The sequence below is a fragment of the Amblyomma maculatum genome, chromosome 9, assembly GCF_055883805.1.
Source record: "Amblyomma maculatum isolate TAMU_Amacu chromosome 9, ASM5588380v1, whole genome shotgun sequence".
NCBI lineage: Eukaryota > Metazoa > Arthropoda > Arachnida > Ixodida > Ixodidae > Amblyomma > Amblyomma maculatum.
This window is the reverse complement of record NC_139352.1, coordinates 44,021,722-44,042,450: the sequence shown is the minus strand read 5'-3', so window position 1 is coordinate 44,042,450 and position 20,729 is coordinate 44,021,722. Positions and strand designations below refer to the sequence as shown.

Here is a 20,729-nt window from a genome sequence, read left to right as displayed (position 1 = left end):
ACATCGATGACAAGTGACAGTGACATACACGCACGCTAATTTTTATTTTCTCCTCTGAATACTTAGTACACAGTCGACAAATACTAAACATATATGGACGGCATTTCTGAGAAGCCAGCCATTATTTCCTAAAATAGTCTCTTTGGGGCATAAAGTTGCCTCTCTCTGATAAACTGTTGTTACAGGCATAAAAAAATAAAGCGGAGGATGATAGCAAATAAACTTGCTAACTCGAATCGAATGCTTGCGTATATAGCGTGTACAGTAAGGCACTGGGTTAGAATTACGTTATGAACATGTAAGTTACTAACAGTCACAGTAGTTCATGAACTTTAATATAGTTTCTCAAATTTGAAATACGATATATTCTCGGTACTGTCGCTTCACAAATTTGGGAAATCTCGCGCCAAAACACGCATATTTCTGAAAACGTGCGCATCATTGCACAGTCACTTCGAAAACTGCAGGAGCGCTTTGATATTCGAAAATCTTCCATGATTAGTGTCACAAACGGCGTTTTACCAATGTTTAATTTCAGTGTGAAGCCTGCTTCAATACTGAAACATTAATGCGCAGAATTTAGCTAACAATATTGTATACTTAGAGTTTATTTTATGAATAATTTCAGCCAGTCTAAATGTTGTCAGAAGCTGTTTAATCACTTGTCTGTTTTCTACAGTTTTTCCAATCATGCTGATTTTGAACAATTGTGATCACAATTTAAACCAAAGGTGATAGCTCTGACAGAGAAGTATGTGCCGAGTATTGATTCAGCCAGGCTGAAAGAGTGCAAGAAGCCATGGGTGACTCCTAGTATCTTGAGACTGATGAGGAAAAGAAAAGTATATCTCACATTCAAGATGACACAAAGTAGTTACCAGTATAACACGTTAATCAAGGTAACTAATTAATATAAAATAAAGTAATTACTGCGAAGAAACAGTACTTCAACCAGCTGAATGAGAATATGAAAAGCAATCCGAAGCTTTTTTGGAAATACGTGAAAAGCTGCGGTTGTGACGCTACTGGAATAAAAGAAATTGTTCACAATAATCAAGTCTTAACTGACGATACAGCTAAAGCGTCTTGTTTTAATAATTTTTTTTTCAATCTATATTTCTGCCGAAAACAAATTTCTGGAATTCCCCATGTGAGTGTGCTGCACCATCAATGCCACCTGTTGAGCTTAGTGTGAACGGTATTGAAGCATTGTTAAGAAATGTAGATGAAACCAAGGCACACAGTCTAGAAGGTATTTCTCCCCGTATGTTGAGGCACTGTGCCCAGCCTATCTCATCCTATCTTTATCTAATATACTCTAATTCGCTTTGCACTGGCGTGCTACCAGATGACCGAAAAATGGCACATGCAGTTCCGGTTTATAAGGCTGGTCTCAAAAAAAGAGGTAAACAATTAGAGGCCTATTTAATTAACATTCATCTGGTGCAAAATATTGGAGCGTGTTTTATACAAGGAAATAATGAAACATTTATTGAAAAACTGATTGCTTGTTAATGAACAACATGGGTTTCGTAAGGGATTGTCCTGCAGAACGCAACTGAGCATGTTTTACTATGTAGATGAAAACGGGCAGACAGTTTTTTTTTTATTTTCGCGAAGCGTTCGACACGGTGTCACCCATAGCTTCTTCACAAACTTCACATGGTAATTTTAAACAAGGAAGTGTGTAACTGGATCGCGAGTTACTTCTCCCAGCGTTGACAATGCGTCATACTAAACGGAGAGTCTTCCCCTGCTGTCGAGGTCACATCGGGAGTTCCTCAGGGCCCCGTCTTAGGCCTTTTATTACGTTTGGTTTACATTAATTACATTGCTGTGTGTGGGACCCTCACCAGAAAACCTTGATAGACAAAATAGCGAGAATACAGAACAGAGCGGCAAGGTTCGTTCTTGGGCGGTACAATCGAGGTGAGAGCTGCACTGAAATGAAAAGAGAACTGGAATGGGAAGCGCTCTCTACTCGCCGAAGAAAATTGATCTGGAAATAGCTCTTAAAAATATATAAAAACAGGACTGGTATTAATAAACATATTTATTTTAAGCAATCACACTATGTATCTAGAACTGATCATGACTTCAAAATCTGTGAATATCGGACTAGAACCAACCTTTATGCTAATTCAAGAACCCCGCCTTGTACTCTCTGTCCGTAAGTAATGAATGGAAGGTATATAAAGATGGCGATGCTAGTAGTGCTCATTCATTTCGTCCGATTCTAACCGGCTGATACCATCTGGCTATATGCGCGCATGTTTCCAATCACAGAAAATGCACGAGACAATAAAGGAGTGCATAGACAATGATAACGATTTGGTGTGTAGACATCAAACCCTCCCTTTTAAGGCGAAAGCCTTTAATGCCCTATCGTTGTCGTGGACAAACTGTGTCCCGCTTTTGCGGCGGCTCTGATAGGTCGAGACGGGATGACGTCATGAAGGTCTTTACCAATCACAGAGCACCACCACCGTATGCACGAGAGCATACCTTATATGGCCATATGCCGAACAATAAACAATTACTAATTCATGACTAATTAATTTATTTATCGAGTAGTTAATGACTAATTATGAGTGTTTGTTGACTAATTATTGATCTAAAATTAGACGTTTCTAGACGCTGTGTAGACAATGCCTTCGCCTTTCACTACTTTAGTCGCTGAAGTACCTCGTCATTTTTTTGCTCACTAGAGATCTCACTTGCACGCATGGCTTATTAAAGCCTACCACTGTACCACCATTCACGAACGAAATTCCTCGCACTTCCATTAGTCGTGCGCTCAGCGATGGCTGTTGACAAAAAGCAATATCCATTTGCATTGGTACGCGCAAATAAACTAAAGATATAAATGCAGGGTGCTTGATAAGAATTAAGGTTTCGTTGTCCTATAAGGTCTTGGCTACAGAGAGTGCAAATTTGTTTTCGCCATGCCTTCATTTTACATCTGGCACTGGATTACAACACTTACAACACAACAACGCTTACCCTCTCTTCTATCTGGTCAGCATGTAAACGTCTAAGTAACAGGAGTCTAGGGTATGTTTTTGTTATAAAGTTGTTAGAGCAGCGTCTGAGAACTACTCGGGAAACGCACCGAAAGGCGTAGTGCAGGTTGCAGAGTTTTCTTACGGTGCTTCGCAGTGCCAATCCAGCTTGCTGTGACTATCATGAAAACTGTCGAGCACAAAAGTTGCTTAGTAGTTCGTCAAAAATATCAAACTTTAACCTGAATTGCATTGTTTAGGAGCTTTAATCATGAACATAGATGGCATGAAAGGTTATTGAAGGACAGATCTTATCTTTTTTGACATTCTAGCGACTTTACGTTGGCATGGCTGAATTAGTCGTAGTGCCTCAGAGATTACGGAACTTATTCATTCTGTGTGCCTGGTTTAAAACCCGGTCAATTAGGTCAATGTCTAAGCCAGGTACGTTGGCGTAACAAACAGCTTCCTAACCTCTGATGCACAGTGGTGGGTTGCCGCATACCTTTTTGGATTTCACTCGCCAAAATAACGACGCGAGAATGCCAAGATAGACCGGTTGGTTGGTTGGTTTGTGGGGTTTAACGTCCCAAAGCAACTCAGGCTATGAGAGACGCCGTAGTGGAGGACTCCGGAAATTTCGACCACCTGGGGTTCTTTAACGTGCACTGACATCGCACAGCACACGGGCGCCATGCTTTTCGCCTCCATCGAAAAGTGGCCGCCGAGGCCGGGATTCGATCCCGCGTCCTTGGGATGGAATCCCGGCCTCGGCGGCCACTTTTCGATGGAGGCGGAAAGCATGGCGCCCGTGTGCTGTGCGATGTCAGTGCACGTTAAAGAACCCCAGGTGGTCGAAATTTCCGGAGTCCTCCACTACGGCGTCTCTCATAGCCTGAGTTGCTTTGGGACGTTAAACCCCACAAACCAACCAACCAACCGGTCTATCTTGGCATTCTCGCGTCGTTATTTTGGCGAGTGAAATCCAAAAAGGTATGCGGCAACCCACCACTGTGCATCAGAGGTTAGGAAACCGGCTCAGTCCTTCAATACCGTTGCAAATGCTTGACTGAGAGCTCAAGCACGCATTGCGCTTGGTGAATTGGTGAAAGCAGTACTTTTCAATTTCAGATGCGTGTCTTCACTGCCGGTATTGTTAGTTTTAAAGGCCTAGATACATCACATGCTATATTTGCCTTTCAGAGCGATGCCGAACGACTGGACCCGATGCGTTGCGTTAAAAAAGACCATGAACAAAAGCAGTTGTGACACACACCCAATATCCTTTTTTAGTTACCTTCAATCGGCTTGCTTTTCTGGCAGACATTTCAATCCTCTGGCACTCTTCGTATCCGAAGGGTTCCAAATCCAAGGGGCAAAGGGAGATCCCATCAAAGCGGCTGGCTTCGAAGCATAATTCGCAAATAATATGCGAGCAGGGCAAGTGCACCGTTTTCAGTGGAATCATGCTGCACAATCCGCAAACATGCCATGGCGGCACATCTTCATAGAACCGTGTTGGTCGCCAGTTAACTCCGCCAACGTGGCCATTGAACCGGTGTAGACCAGCCTTTCCCGGATTCGACATGGCGATACCTGCGTAGGAACCCTCATGCCATGTGTTTGTTCGGCGCACTGCACTCAGCTTCGACGAGACTTATCGCGACGGGGCGGAGAGGTGCGCTATCGGCGGCCGACAAAAGGATAACAATAGCTAATCGACTAAAGGCTCCCGTAGAAAACCTGTGTTATCTTTACTCGACGCGCATGTTCCGCTATCTGTTGACGATTGTCTTCATCCACCTGATGCTCGCGAGACTCAGTGAACGGCAGAGTTAAAGTGTCTGTGGAGAAATAACCTGTACAGTTGTGGTATGACTGTAATGACAAAGAACACGGCCACGCAAATATAATCAGGAAATAACGTTTAAAGAGATTTTTATAAGCGGGGTTAACCCTAATTAAAACTTACATTGCTTCAATTACTACATTTAAAGCTTTGGATATTTTCTGTAAAAGCTAATCTAGGCGCTCCTTCGCTACCCTGTCTACTATAACGTCAACGTTAGTTTTCGAGTTTATGCCTGCACTTCTTGTATATTTATCGTTGAACGTCACAGCTTCTGGTCTGGTGCACCTGGTTCCCGTGGCGGCCATCGTGGCCTGCATCAGCGTGACGTTCCGATGCGTCAGCCTGACACACCGGGACATTGATCTCTCGCATGACGTTGTGTCAGTTCGTGTGCACGACCTTTGTAGGAAGGTACTGGGCTCACCTTCCCCGCATTGAGTTCCTAAATAGCTGTAAATGTTCCTAATTGCATTGACGGGAGATGAGCGGAAGGTTACGACATTCTGCACTTTGCTGTGGATGTCGTAGTGCTGTGAATAGTCGCAATGGCTGAGATATGCCGTAGCGAATGCGTCAAGACGCGGGAACCACCGCCGAGAACTGTTGTAAGTAGTCGATCACACAACATCAGTAAAGAAGGTGCGCCTCTCTACATTTGTGGACGGCGCTTCTGCGCTGGTTCCTGTGACTGCTACCCCAAATATGGTCAGCTAATTTGGTGTGGCAGCATGAATATGCCTGCGGGAAGAGACCGTACCAATGCTGTTTCTCTCGATACTGCCGGTACATTAGTGAATCTTGTGGACGGTACCTCAGGAACTCAAGAATTTGTTTAACGTTTTTTCCTTGTCTAAATACCACGGCGATATGACTTCCATAATCCCCAACGGCATTATAAGTAACAATTATTTCGACTGACTGTGGCTTTCGTGATGCGGTAACTACCTTCTTCTTCTTTGACGTGAAGACTTCGCAAGCTCTGAGTTATGTACCATTGTTCAGTGAATTTACTAAATAATCACCATTGACCCTTGTAAGCGCTTGAGGGGGAGATGAGCCCATTTCCTTGGTGCGTTGTATCCTCTTGGAGGTCGTCATACGTATCACAGGACTGGAGCTTGAGAAAGTACTCTGGAAGCTTATGGCTGCTTTTTAGTGTTTCTTCTTAACGACCATCGCAGAATGCTAGTACGGCGATGACGTACTGAACTCACGCCTCTATAATTATCATCTCAACATTCCTGGAGGCACTTAGATACCTCTTGAGTGCGCTAAGACGAAAACCCTTATGAGATACTTTGTACTCACTTACCGCATTTGATTTCATTCATTTCTTCGACTCCAGTTATTGGTCCTTCGGTAATCTGAAGTTTTAATTATACTTAATTAGATGTTCCTTTTACCTACTTTGACACAAATCCGGCGTTTTTAACTCATTTCCTGAAATATCCCACTGCCTCGAGATCCTTCCGGCGGATGTGACGGCATCACCCAAGTTTCTCTTTTTGTTCCAAATTATAGGTCTTTCGGTAATCTTAATCATTAATTACTCTTATTTACAGACTCTTAATCTAATTATAGACACAAATGCGCCATTTCTAAGCTACTTTGGACATTTTTTGTGCTATTTCGACATTCGAGCTGCGTATACATCTTCTGACTATCTCGACGTCCGGTTCTATTTCGTCGCAAATTTGACATTTGTGGTTATAGTTAGTTATTTAATTACCCTACAGTCATAAAACGTGGTTTACAGGTTCCCGTTCACCTCTTCTATCGCATAAAATGATTCGTTTTGTCTTATGTTTATTCAAGCGCTCACAGAGGTGGACACCTCGTGCGGGCGCGCACACCCATCAGCCTAGAGAAGGTTTCGCCTCAATATCGTCATTAATCATAAACCGGCTTCCGCACCTCTTCCGCCGCCTCCAAGGAGTTGCAGACCAGTGAGTAACATCGGCGAAACTACTTCCATTTGATATAATCTCTCTATAACGACAAATCCCGACAACATATTGCCGACAATATATATACTCAGAGCGATGCGTGTCGAATGCGCTCGCTTATGTAACGTTTCTTCTTACTGTGGCCACATAATTGATGACTGAATCACGTATGGCGTCTTACGTTTCAGATTATGTTTGATGTGTTGAAGAAAGTAACATGAAAATAGAAACAAACGATATAGCTACCCAAAGTAAGCAAATAAGAGAATCCAGAAAGGTAAGGAAAAGAATGGTGGGACAGTCAAGGGAGGAGAACGGCAGGGGTATACATGTTACGTACGTAGTTAATAATTTATTATATAGGTGTAGAAAACAGCTTGACAGTGGCTGGTGCTGTGTGAGCCTACAAACAGTTTGGCAGGCAGGTGTTTACTGATCGCACCGCGCCCGGACACATTAACCGAACATTTCCAGCGCACTTAACACCCACACGCATTCTCTAGAATGCAGAATCTTCAGTACTAAATGATTGGTACTAAATGATATTGAGAAAAACTTCCAATAGGCATTGTAATCTACAAATAATACAACCCTGAAGTCGACGTTATTAAAGGTACAATGCAGGGAGACGGAGAGACGAAGTGCAATGCCTGACTACTGAGTTCTATGTCAAGTTTTTTTCATCGCCCTTGTGAACAGGCTCCTGGTTGAGGGAACACTTTCGGACGCTCAAAGGGAAGGGCTGGTCCTTTCCCTTTGCAAGGATGAGTCGAGACGCACTGACCTGCGAGCCTGGCGTCCCATCACGCTCCTGAATGCCGACTATACGATGATAGCCAAGTGCTAACTCTCTCGCCTAACTTCGTTCCTTCCAGAAGTTATAGGTCTTTATCAGGCTTGTCGCATTCCAGTCGTTCTACCCAACCCGATGGTTTCACCTTCAGGGACATCTGCGCTCAGCATATACATCTTACTGGTAATCTCTGCTCCTTTGATCAGAAAAAGACATTCGATGTTTTTAGTCATCCATGCTTATTTCAAGTCCTGGAGGAAGCTGGTATAGACTTCGATTTCCAGCGCATAGTCAGAGTTCTATATTCCGGGCCAGTTTCAGCAGTCACTGTGTAAGACTGCACGTCAGATGCTTTCGAAGTGGGCTGTGAAGTCCGGCGGGGATGCTCCTATTTTCTGCGACGTTCTTGCGTTTCAGCATCTCCTACAGAGGCTCTCTCGAGATAGCCAGATAGCGCGAATTCGTTTACCACCAGGTTCTCTAGCAGCTCCCATCTTTGCCTACTCAGACGACCTGACCATTGGCGTCCCGGATGGAGGTGTACTATAGGGCGAGTGAGGCCAGGGTTAATAGGTCGAAGAGTGCCATCCTTTTTTTTGATTGTGCACCATCCAATCCTTAGCCTGTTCACTATCTTCCCGTGAAGGCTGAAGTCTGCTTGCTTGGTTTTGACTTCAGCTCGGAAGGTTCTCAAGTAGAAATTGGTCCAAGGCTGAAAAAATTGAATCTAAAGCGAGATATTATGAGAACGTTTATCTTTACGAGATTACGAGAACTCCTTTGTTGGCACAGACGATGCTCTGCATGGAGCGGATCCATTTTCATTTATTGGAGCTGCCTAGAGATAGGGGAGGCCTCAGACCTGGGCATCGTAGCCTCGGCCTTGGATGTCAAGTGGATTCAAGTGACACTGAGATCAGACATTCCTCCCATTCGAAGTCTGACTTCATACTTTCTGAGCACTCGACACCGCCTCTTCACCCAGAGCACGTATTCTCGTTGCATGCCACGGTTGGTCTCTTCATCGCCCTTTTACGCCAAGGCAGCCACCTGCTTTGACATCATGGCGGTCTTCTACGAAGCAAATCGTCCTTCATCTATCTCCTCAACAGAGGAGTCCTCCCCATTAAGGATCCGGCGTTCACACGGGTCAGATTGCGAACACCTTTTCCGTTTTTGTGGCGGTAGGGAGGATATTGTGCACAGGTTTTTGCACGTCTCGTTCGTGAAGCGCTTCTCCGTCGTGTAGCGGACCTCTTCTAGCTTCTAGGTACACCGTATCAATCTGCGGTATACCCAAATCCGTTGCCAGGCGAAGCCGTTAACCAGTTCGTCGTCCTGCTCGTGGAGCACGCGATACCAAATACGGCTGGCGTGCTGCGCAGCCGCATACCACAGCACAGTACCGCGCCCCTATGAACTAATGACAAAGATACGGAAAGAGGTCTGCTAGCACTTGGAGCAAAAACGTCGCAATCTCTGCGAGCGGAGGTTCCGAAGATTCGGTGTCGGCCGTCTGTCATTTTTTCGGTTACTGGTGGAACACTCTCGATTTCAATATGGTTCTATCGCAAGAAATGTTCGTTCTTGGTGACACCAATCGTGTGGTCATTAATGTCAAACGCCTCGTTGGCTCAATGCCACGATGGCGCCACTGGTGGTCTTCGCGCTTAGTGCAGCCCACTCCTGTGGTAGCGTCGCGCGGTGGCCCCCTTGTCCTGGTGAGGCCCTCATCTTGAATCTAAAACACTTCACCAGACCAGGGGGGGGGGGGTGAGGGGGGGCTGACAAAGGTAGCATGGCGCTTCCTGCAAAAAGACACACCTAGAGTGTCGTCCTGAAGGCCAAATCCAGTTCAACGTAGACCAAGTCTGTGTCACTTGCAAAGCCAACATGAACTCACTCGCGAATTACGCCGGCTAAAGGCGCCGACGACATTTTGGTCCGCGCCCACGCTTAGGCACCTCTCGGCAAACGTAAGAAACTAGCGATGCTACAGTGCTACGGAAAGCTGCTACAGGCCGCAGCAGTCGGCGCAGCGGTGAAAAAAAAAAAAAAAGACGCGCCTTTAGTATACCTTTAGTAGAGCGCATTCGCTCTATTGAAGGCGTAGCTTGGCTAAGCACGGACATACTGGACATGCAGAAGCATTTCTGCATCGCCATCATCACCATCTGCCAGGCTATACACTCTCCCATATTCCCCCAATTAGCCAAGTCCTGTGCGCGGCTTCCCCTTCACCCCTGCGAACTTCCTAACCTCATCTTCCCACATGACTTTCTGCACCCCCCCCCCCCCCCCCCTGCTATCCTTGCCTTCTCTTGGAATCTAATTCGTTACTCTAAGCCGCCATCTGTTATCCTCTCTACGTACTACATGCCCTGTCCACGCCCATTTATACGCAATTCTCATTAGAACGTCATTAACTCGAGTTATTTCTCTGACCCACTCTGCACGTTTCCTATCACTTAACTTTACATTGCTGAAGCATTGTTTAGCACTGGTAAACGAATTCCTGTGGAAAGCCCCGGCTTACAATTCTGTTCTTTTCTTTGCTTCCTTCTACTTCCATCACAGCAACAGTAGCAGATCAGCGGCACTGCTTGCAGCTGGGCGTTGTGGTGCATGTTCACAGAGGCGAGAAAAATGACCCAGAGGCGAAAAAAAGGTTGAAGCGCAAACATAAGTAAATGAAGCACACTTTTTCATTCAAATTACAATCATGTCTTCTCTTTTGGAGGTAATAAGACATCATTTGTCCACGTGAAAAGCGCGCTGGTCTCTCCTACTACGTTATATATATCATGACTGCCAGTTTAAATTATAAAACGCGTGGAAAATTTTAGAAAGAAATAGAGCGATGCGTCTATTTTTGTCAGCACCGGTACAGGGACGTACTAATGGTGTATGACGAGCGGTAACTTGCAACAGAATGTGTTTGGACAACAGCGATTATATACCATCTTTTTCCCGTGAACCAAAGCGCAAATGCAAACATTCAGAGATATGCAGATGAGAAGTTAAAAACGAAAGAAAGTTACGATTCTGCAGTTCAGCGCTTATATCTGCATCTATAAACATTTTTTGTGCTCATGGTTCTTCCTGGCTAGGCGGGGAATTCAAGCGGGCTTCATCTGATAGAGACATGGAGGAAGGAAACAACTTAGGAGAGGCCCTTGCCATTCCCAATGCAATGGAGAAAGTGTGGCGGAAGTGACGTCAAAATTTAGGGTTAGCCAAGTCGGGCCACTAGCAACGGCATAGCGGTTGCTATGAAAACTCGGGCCACTAGCAACAGCGTTGCTAAGGGCCCTAGGTATGTACGTGAGCGTCGCGGAGAAAGGGTAAAGGAGGAGGAGAGACGTTGCAGCGTCCGGTTGCGGCGCGGCCGCGCCGGCTTCAAACAAATGACGCCAGGGCCTCTCCTAAGCTTTCCTTCCTCCATGGATAGAGAGGTATGACGTCACATTCAAGCGGGCCCCGCAACTGTTTTTTTTTTTTTTTTTTGCAGCATAATGGATGTGGCTATCTTCTGATGTGGGCAAGTTTTATTGGGCTCTCGGTAAAGGTCGAGGGCAAGATCAGAATTTAGCGTAAGAAATCACATCACGCGAATATTGACGGTTCCCTGGGAGCCCTGTGTATTTCCACGGATATAAGCAGGCTTAGTTATGCATAAGCCAAGACATTCTCAAGGTGGCTTGTTCAAACCTGATTTTTCCGAATCTTGTCAAAATAGGCTTAATTACACAAAATTATGTCTACCACATAATTCAGCGTGTTTAGGGTTAATTAAATCTAAATAGGCTTGATTTGCTTTGTGTAGCTTTGACTGCCACGCCTTGCCTTGTATAGCTAAGCATTTAAAGGGTATACTTTTTGTTTTTATTATGAATCATTCATGGTGGTAAATGAAGCCAGGAAGCCGCGTTTGCAGGTTTGTTAGAAGGGCATCTATAGTCAAAGCTTCTGGTGCGTATGACTTACCAACGTGTGTTTGAGATGCGACTGATGTTACAGTGATACTTTTGTGAATATAAATTATATATATAAATATGCAAAAAATTGCTAATTATTAGCCGCATTGAAGGCGCTATTGCATCTATATACTCTCAATGAGACGCCGAAGTGTTCATAGGGTGCAAGAAGGAGAACTCTTCTGAGACCTCTGTGTTGCGTGCCCCCTGCATACAGAGGGCATGTATGCCGGGCAGGGTTGCAGGTCTTCTGGGAAGAACATCGCCAAAAATATCGCTAACTGGTGCGACTTTTGGTTTACCCGCTAAAAAACGTCGCCATGGTACCAGAAAACAATTTCCGCATTATTTTACTGTAAAACCTGTAATAATTACTTTACCTTGGAAAAAGAATGGCATGCTGCATTTCGAAGTTTCAAGAACCTGTATTCTGTGTGCTTACCATTTGACCGCCTTGTTGTATGGGTCACCTCTTAGAAGGCGATCCAGGAACTTAATTAGAATGGTGTCAAAAGACGTTATAGGGAGCTTGCATGAAGCGATGCATGCTGGGTAATCCGCCACAATGATGTCGCTGGCAGCAGACGGCGGGCAACGCAGCCAGGCTGAATTGAGCAAGTGCCTTGTCGGTTTCAACGATCCACCGAGCAAACAAGCGGCTGTTCGTGCGCTGCCATTATGTGCCTGCAATTGTCGGCTGATTTCTGAGGAATGTACGTGTCGACGCTCTGCCCGAAAAAATGGGCCCTATGAAGAAATGCAAAACAGTGCGACGCGGATCTGTTCAAGCTACGCGCAGACGACCAACGTTGCAGACGATTAACTGCACTTTTCGTCTGGACCTGTGGCCATCCGTCGACATCGCCAACATTCATGATTTCTAGTTCTGACGAGTAGTTTAATACTTGCCCGAATTGACGTCGATCTCGCGTGTGGTGGCCCGTGCGAGCCATTCGCGTCGGCGTCGCTAGATGAATGCTTTGCCTTGTCGCCCTCGTACAGACACAAGTTTGTTTGTTTTTGGAATCGTGAAGAGCCAGCAGTCGGCCTGTCCGATCACGCCAGCATCGTCTGCGCGCACTACACGACCATGCAGACGAGGCATGGACGAGGCTGTGTGGCCGTGCCGGGCTGCGTCGTTGCTGCCAGCGACATGATCATGGTGGATTACCCAGCATGCATCGCTTCATGCAAGTTCTCTATATAAGAACTCGTAAATGCACGTATCGGCGAGTTCCCAGCGTATATCCAACAAGAAATACCGTATTTATACTTCATTATACTCCTCCCGTTCGACAAGATCAGGCGCCGGGCGCCTGGAATACAGTGCATACAGCACGGAGGTCTGATATGGAAGGAGGCGCGCGGTTAGAAGCACAGTTATCGCTACAAATTCTTCGCGTCACAGGAGAACGGCACGTCTGGGAATTTTCATGTTAAAAGTGAGCACTCCAAACGTTTATTTTTCTGTCCTATACACTGTGGACAAAGCAAGGATGAACAAACAAATATGTTTGTAGACAACTTAGTATAAGTAGTTATCAAAATGGATAGCTGACGCTTCTTGTGGTAGAAAAGAGATGACTTAAAGCGAAAAGTATTTAATCGATAAAATGTCACAAATCACAATATGCCACAAACATGTGAACTAAAGCAAAAGAAACTCGGTGCGCACCATTTTCGTTTCTTATCTCTGCATCAAGGAATATTGCAGAAATTATCCGCTGTTTTTATGAAATCTCATCAGGCCAAAATGAATTCTCAAGGTTCGAGTATGTATGGATCGTCATCGCCTAAAACTAAGTTTGTGGAAAATACAAGAAAAATAGCGGAATTTGCACAAAATACTATGCTGTCTTGACTGACAGAAAAGTAAATGTTCAAACGCACACTGTACAAACAAAGAAGATTGTGTTTGTTGGTGCACAATATCTTGCTACAATAAGAGCTCATAATACGCAGTGAAGCAATAAGGTCTTCAATATATTTGATATTATATGCTACACGAAGACAGATGCCTCAAACACCAATCGATGTCTCTTGACATATGATGATATGTATTTTGCATTCATATAGTAGCCGTAGTATCCAACAGCTGAAAAATCTAATATTATTGCGCGAGCGTTTGTACTCCCGTGTTGGAAAAAGTACACATCGGCGTCGCGAACGTGAAATGTGCGTCGACAGTTTGAAGGCCCACAGCCTTAAAAACCACGAGTGTGCCTCTGGAATGTGGCAGATAGAATGATGTTGTTGTGCTTGTATACGTTACGTTATTTGCACACAAATTTAAACGGATAAGAGGATGAGCCCCAGCGGCCATGCAGCCCACTTGCCTGCCCCCGTACTTGCACAGAGGGATCCGTGCTGGGAATCAGTGCCCCTCAGTGCTCCATGTTTTCAGTGCTGCTGCGTGCACATGTGCGACATGCCACTGAGTGGTCGGTGGGATGTCAGAGGACCACACGACATTGTCATCTATCGGTCGCTGTCACCTGGGGTTTCTGCTTTCAGTTGGAAAGCCGGGATGGCAACCGAACACACCGGGAGCCCAACACGCGAGTCGAGCACTCTATTCTTCAGCCATCACAAGCATATCCTTACGGCTTGGTAGGAGGTCTTTCACATATTATGGTAGCTTAAAACTGGTTTTGATGAGCAGGTCTGAGATAACACAGGCGCAAAATATGGAATTATTGAATAGCGAGTAACATGTCGTCAACTTCTAGCTACAACACGGTCACTGTTTTGAACTTTGAACTCAACATTGCGTCCGACGCAGGCGCATATCAAAGCAAAGCAATAGTCACAAAGGGACACGGAGGTGGCGCTTCGCATGGCCTGCCGCTTAGCCTTATTGCGTGGCCGAGTCGGATGCAACAGATCTTTGGAAGCAGTGACCGAGTTGTAAATTAAAGTGGCGACCCTGCGCGCAAAGATCCTCAAGAGAGGCCATAGACGGAAAAATTTAAGACTGCTGAGTCAAAGCCTATAAGTTCTATCTTAACTGGCAGAAAATTTATCATGTCGCAAAGAAAATAAAAATCGGTGCCAGCGCAGCAAAGCAAGCGCATATAAAAAACTGATTTATTTATAGGAAGGGAAAGGCGCGGTAACTGTCTCACTTGTTTTTCTGTGGACACCGCAACCGCGTCGTGGGGGAAGGGAGGAAGATGGGAGTGAAAGTGGAAAGAGAGAAAGAGGAGCCGTAGTGGAGGGCTACGGAGTAATTTCGACCACCTGGGGATCTTTAACGTGCGCTGACATCGCACAGCACATATACCTTGCCTTCCACAAACAAGGAAGAGGGAGAGAAGGACGCGTCCGCAACAACAGCCGTCGTTCACCACCGAAACGATGGCGGGTGCAATGACGGCCTACAGGAGATAAAATGTCTGTGGCAGGTCAGCCCCCGCCGCAAGCGGAGGCGGCCCACCTGTCCCAGCCCCATAAGGGGAGTACCAATGAGACAAGAGCGTCAGATACATCAGCGCTCACTTATCTCACTATAAAGCTATGTCTCTCATTTGTACACAATAAACATGTAGCACACTTAAGAAAACTAAAACTCACGCGAATTAACCACATCAATCACAATCGTCGTGTACGATTAACTTTTTTCATTTCGTGCTCTGTTTTGGAGTGCTGGTAATTTTTATTTAACAAATAGTCAAAGTTTCTAGCTGACGGTTTTACTTACTTAAGCCGAGTAGGACACATGGAAGCTATTCTGCATTAATGGAAGTTCACTGAGACGACGAAGGGCAATGCAAAGATTGAGAGTGCGCTTAGTGCGTTGCAGTTTAAAAGGCGAGGTGATAGGTTACTGCGATAGCTACGCGGTGCCGCACTTTCATCTCACGAAAACATCCTTTGTACTAAATCGAATACGTTCCGACAGAGTATTTGCATGAACTCGGCAGCGGCTTCATAAAAGATTTGCGGATACGTCTGAGTGGTTGGTTGGTGCACAGGAAGTGAAAGGCGCAGTATCTGTCACACTTGCTCTGTGGACACCTGAACCGCGCCGTAAGGGAAGGGATGGAGGTGGGAGTGAAAGTGGACAGAGAGAAGGGGGAGCCGTAGTGGAGGACTGCGGAGTAATTTCGACCACCTGGGGATCTTTAACGTGCGCTGACATCGCACAGCACACGGACGCCACTAGTGCTTTGGCACCAAGAGACGTAGACGTCGCATGTAGAAAGAGGCAAGAATCTAGACATCAAATGTCGCTTTAATGCTTTCGCGCATGAAATGTTCGTGCGCATCGAATTCGACTCAGGCGCTCCCCTCCCGGCTTGTGTCAGAATGCCACGTGGCTATAACGGGGCTATGAGAACGCTGCTAGAGTGGCTCTAAACGGCGCGTGTTAAGAGCGACGCCATGCCTTCAATTTCACACTTGAATGACCTCAGTAACGAACGCGTGCCAAGGAACTCCAAAGAGAAAGCTTTTATAGGCTCATAAGTGTACGTCCGCGCATCCGTCCTTCCGCAGAAGGCGCCACATGCATAAACAAACATAAATCTGTGACTTCAGACTGCCAAATAATTTAACAGGGTTCAATAAAGATAGCTCAGAAGACTCAACAACCACCGCGCTATAAATGATTTTGCCTCATTGTATTTTAGTGGGCCAAATAGCCCCCTTGAACTTTTTTTTGTACATTCAATGAACTTGGATTAGCAGATGATAAAAGCGATGCCACTTAGAAGGCCGTTCCTGTCTACAGCTGCGAGTGGAAAAAAAAAAGAAATTTGAAAAGATAGCGGTGCGTGACAGCCTAAAATACGAACACACCCAATCCCGTAATCTTGGGTATATTTGGGGGACATAGCCTTCGTCTCAGAAAACCGCCCCCTTATCAAGTGTGTCAGTGACTTCACCTCAGCGACTTCACCGCAGGGAAAGCACCTCAAGATGTATCGCATGCTATTAACAGTGTTTGTGTGTGCGGGGAGGGGGGAGGAGGAGGCGTGTGCATGAGTGTGTGGGGAGGAACCTAAATATCCTCGAAGGAATACACACCGAATCCTACGGTGCATGTTTTTCCCCTTTTGGAACAGTGCGCAAGACAAGAGCGTACATGAATCACCACGCGAAATTGGCTTCCTGCATTAAAGAATGGTTTGATTCGATTTGATTTGAACGTCCTTTATTGAATAGGAAGGCTCACGGCCATAGATTGGGGTACAGGAGAGTGGGCAGAAACGTCATTGTTTGCACAGGTCGTCACTCAAATCATATTGCTCTGACCGGGCCACTAAGGGAGCCATACTTGGCAAATATCATTTGTGTGTTAGCGGCGTTAGCGCCAGTTCCTAGAAGCGAACGGTAGTTCAGGCGGTAGTGTTCGATCTCGGAGCGTCCAGTAGAAAACGCAGGGCAATCCTAGAGTAGGTGAGATATGCCACCGCGCGTTAGAGTCGTACAGTTAATTATAGTCAGATTTGTTTTGCAAATGCAGCTTCGGTTTCACGTCTCGAACGTTGGCTGTCACGTCATTATTCTCTGCACCTTAGGTAAGAGGCTGTCGCATGAGGCTTGTTAACAATTCTACAGTACGAACATTCCTCAGTGGTGTCGAGGTAGCACGTACGACACTTCCATTTGACCACCCTTGTGATGCAGTACAATGACTACTCGCATTCTGAGCTAAAACCACATCTGCACCTCAAGGTTCCAGGCTCGTGCTTCTGAAGAGACGCCGTGTCGGCGGTTTGTGTGACGTCAAAAGAACACACGTCATGATCGAATTGGCAGGAGCTCCACTGTAAACCGCATTCCCACCTTTAAAAGCCCCTGAACTCATTTTCATCTCGAAAAAAAAAAATAAACATTTTTGCATCTTCGGGTAAATAATCGAGGCAAAGGCAAATATTTCAGCTTCGTTGACTACTACACTGGACCACTGCTCCATCACGGTGGTGCGCTTCTACACGAGCTGAACCTCGTCTTTCATGTTTTGTTTCGGATGTCGTCGACTTCACAGTTGTAATTTAATCTAACAAGGTTACAGTGAATACTGGTAGGGTTGGTATTTAGGCCACAGCGTGAAATACTCTGTTTTCCAAAAAATCCGGCTGATTCAATGTAGAACGTCACGAAGCCTAACCCCATGACACGGTGGAGCTGACAAGCGCTTCCAAATTTTGCTATATGCCTTTGATATGTAATACGTGCTTAGATCTGAAATCAGCCGTGCAGCATCAAACAGTCCACTTTCCTGCTGTTGGAGATTACGCCTACTACATGAATGCAAAATAGATTTCGTGATGCATAAGGAGTTGTAGATAGGTGTTTGAGGCCTCTGTCTTCATGTAGCATAATATAAAATAGATCAAAGACCTTATTGTTGCACTGTTCCTTATGCGCTGTTGTTGTAGCAAGATATTGCGCACCAACACGCACAATCGTATTTGCCGCTTTCACATTGGAACATTAATTTTTCATGCACTTAAGCCAGCATAGACATTTCCTTGAATTCCACTATTTTTGTGGTATTTCTCACAAAATTTAATTGCCAGGCACAGGCGGCCGCATACTCAAACCTTGGGAATTCCTTTTGGCCTGAGGAGATTTAACAGAAATGGCGGATAATTCCTGCAGCGTTTCTTGATGCAGAGAAAAATGGTGCGCACCGAGTTGATACGAAAGTGCGCGGTAAGCATACGCATAGTGCAGCGGCAGTTTTCATTGAAGCACTCTCGAACTTGCGACGGTGACTACGCAAGATGGGAATTTGTGCCGGATGATAGAAAGAAGCTTGGCGCCACGAAAAAATAAACTGTGACCTTGAAATGAGAAATGTTTAATTTACCAAAATCCGCGCTCGCCGCCCAGGGGTGCTGTTCGTAGCTCTTTCGTTTGCTTGAAGCACGTTTTTCAAAGCAAGCGCTTGAGTTATGCGTTGCTAAACAAATTCCCTGTAAACGATACTTCCATCAATGTTGCAACCGCAGCTATAGATGGTGACGTGTGGATAGTGGGGCCTGACCAGCGTGCATTGCTGGCCTTTCTTTGGGAATCCGGCATGTAATTGTATCTGCGAGTAACCCTTTTGCACCCCGGACGCGCCATGGCAAAAAAAAAAAAAAGTGGTTATAATATGTCTTCTCATTCTTCTTTAATGTTTTTCCCTCCAGACTTTGTTTATCATCTTGAAATCTCTCGTAACATTGCTAACGTGTTGTTTCCTGCGTAGTCTAGTTAGGTTGAGTTTGCAGCCTTGTTCCTGGTTTTGTATTTACCGTCATTTCTTTAAGTAATGAAGTGGTGAAGCAGCATCCGCTTCAGTGGAAAGCGGTGCACTATTATAGACACCTTCCGAAATTAATTGTATTCACCTAAGCACGCATGCACGCACACACACACACACACACACACACACACACACACACACACACACACACACACACACACACACACACACACACACACACACACACACACACACACACACACACACACACACACACACACACACACACACACACACACACACACACACACACACACACACACACACACACACACACACACACACACACACACACACACACACACACACACACACACACACACACACACACACACACACACACACACACACACACACACACACACACACACACACACACACACACACACACACACACACACACACACACACACACACACACACACACACACACACACACACGCACGCACGCACGCACGCACACACACACATGTGCGCGTACGTGCATGCACACACATTTTTTATTGCACTCGGCATGCTATCATAATCATAACCACTAGCCTTGTTAAGGTAACTACAGAAAGAGCAATTTTCAGACATCTTTCCCGTGAAGTTACAGAAAAATAACTGATAACTGGGAACCCTTAAAATCCTGTATGTGGCCACCGGTGAATCATGTATATATATTTTTTTACCGGGTGTAACGTCCAAGAGCGGCTTATAGCTACGAAAGATGTCGTGGTAGGAGATTCCGGAAATTTCGACCAGCTGTGGTACTGTAATGTGCACTGACATTGCACAGCATACCGGAGCCTTGCTCTTCGTCTACATCCAAAAGCAACATTCGCGGCTGGGATTCTGTCCCGCATCCTCGGGTACAGCAGAGCACCCTATCCCCTACGCAACCGTGGCGAGGCTGATAAATCAAGAGAAGTTTAGTAAATTAAGTGAAGACCAGAACTATTTAAAAGGGACGACCACGAAAGATTTGGTAAATGGAACACATATTTAATCCCGGCTTCTTACTCCCGTCACTCTTCCCTCTGCAGCGCACTTACTCCAGTATTACCAAGATACTTTGTTGGGCGAGTTGGTACTTATTCATTATTAATATAAACAGCGCGAACACGAAGACAAAGGACAAGATACAAGGCTTCTTGTATCTTGTCCTTTGTCTTCGTGTTCGCGCTGTTTATATTAATACTCCAGTATCTTGGGCGTCTTATTGCAGGCAAAAGGGGCCAGTGAAGCACAAAGGAAGGAATAACCCCACCAATTGTTTCAAAAATGAGAAAAAAGTATTATGTGAAACGTTTCTTTTTAAAGGCTTATTTCGAAGCAGAAGCCAGCTCTGTTGTTTTCATAAAAACTTTCATTTGAGCTATATGTAAAGGCTAACGCATGCTGATGCATGCGACAGTAATAATGCTGTTATTTTGTTCCGTCCTCATTTGTATAGCCAGCTAATTAAAGATCCGCATTGCTTTTAAATTTAATATAATCGCAAGTAGCGCTTCCCCTGTAAAGCGTGCTCTGTTATTATAATGGAGAGTATGTGGCAAAACAAACTTCAACTTACGCTGTTCGTTGTTATTTGCCTAATGTCGATGTTCGGAAGGCACCCAGTGCCTGAATGTTATTTCCTCAGCCGTTTTAAAATAGCTGTATATAATTAGTTAGGACCGGAGTTACGTAGTAGAACACAAATATGTGAAATGTTTTTTTTTTTTTTTTTAAAGGCTTATTTCGAAGCAGAAGCAAGCTCGCAGCCCTAATGTTATGTAGCTGTTGTTCTTATCATAATTTTCAGTTGAGCTATTTGTAAAGGCTAATAATGCTGTTATTCTGTTCCGCCCACATTTGTATAGCCAGCTAATTAAAGATCCGCATTGCTTTCAAATTTATTAATCTGGCAAGTA

At 45.2% G+C, this 20,729-nt stretch overlaps 1 protein-coding gene across 1 annotated transcript in view; it reads right to left on the bottom strand.

The window, feature by feature from the left end:
- Positions 1-20,729, bottom strand: part of LOC146178965 (uncharacterized) — a 45,146-nt gene that overhangs the window by 1,152 nt on the left and 23,265 nt on the right. Inside the window, exon 4 of the mRNA XM_084578673.1 lies at positions 4,300-4,598. Within this exon, the coding sequence (XP_084434799.1) occupies positions 4,300-4,598 (299 nt within the window). The remainder of the gene's footprint in view (positions 1-4,299; positions 4,599-20,729) is intronic.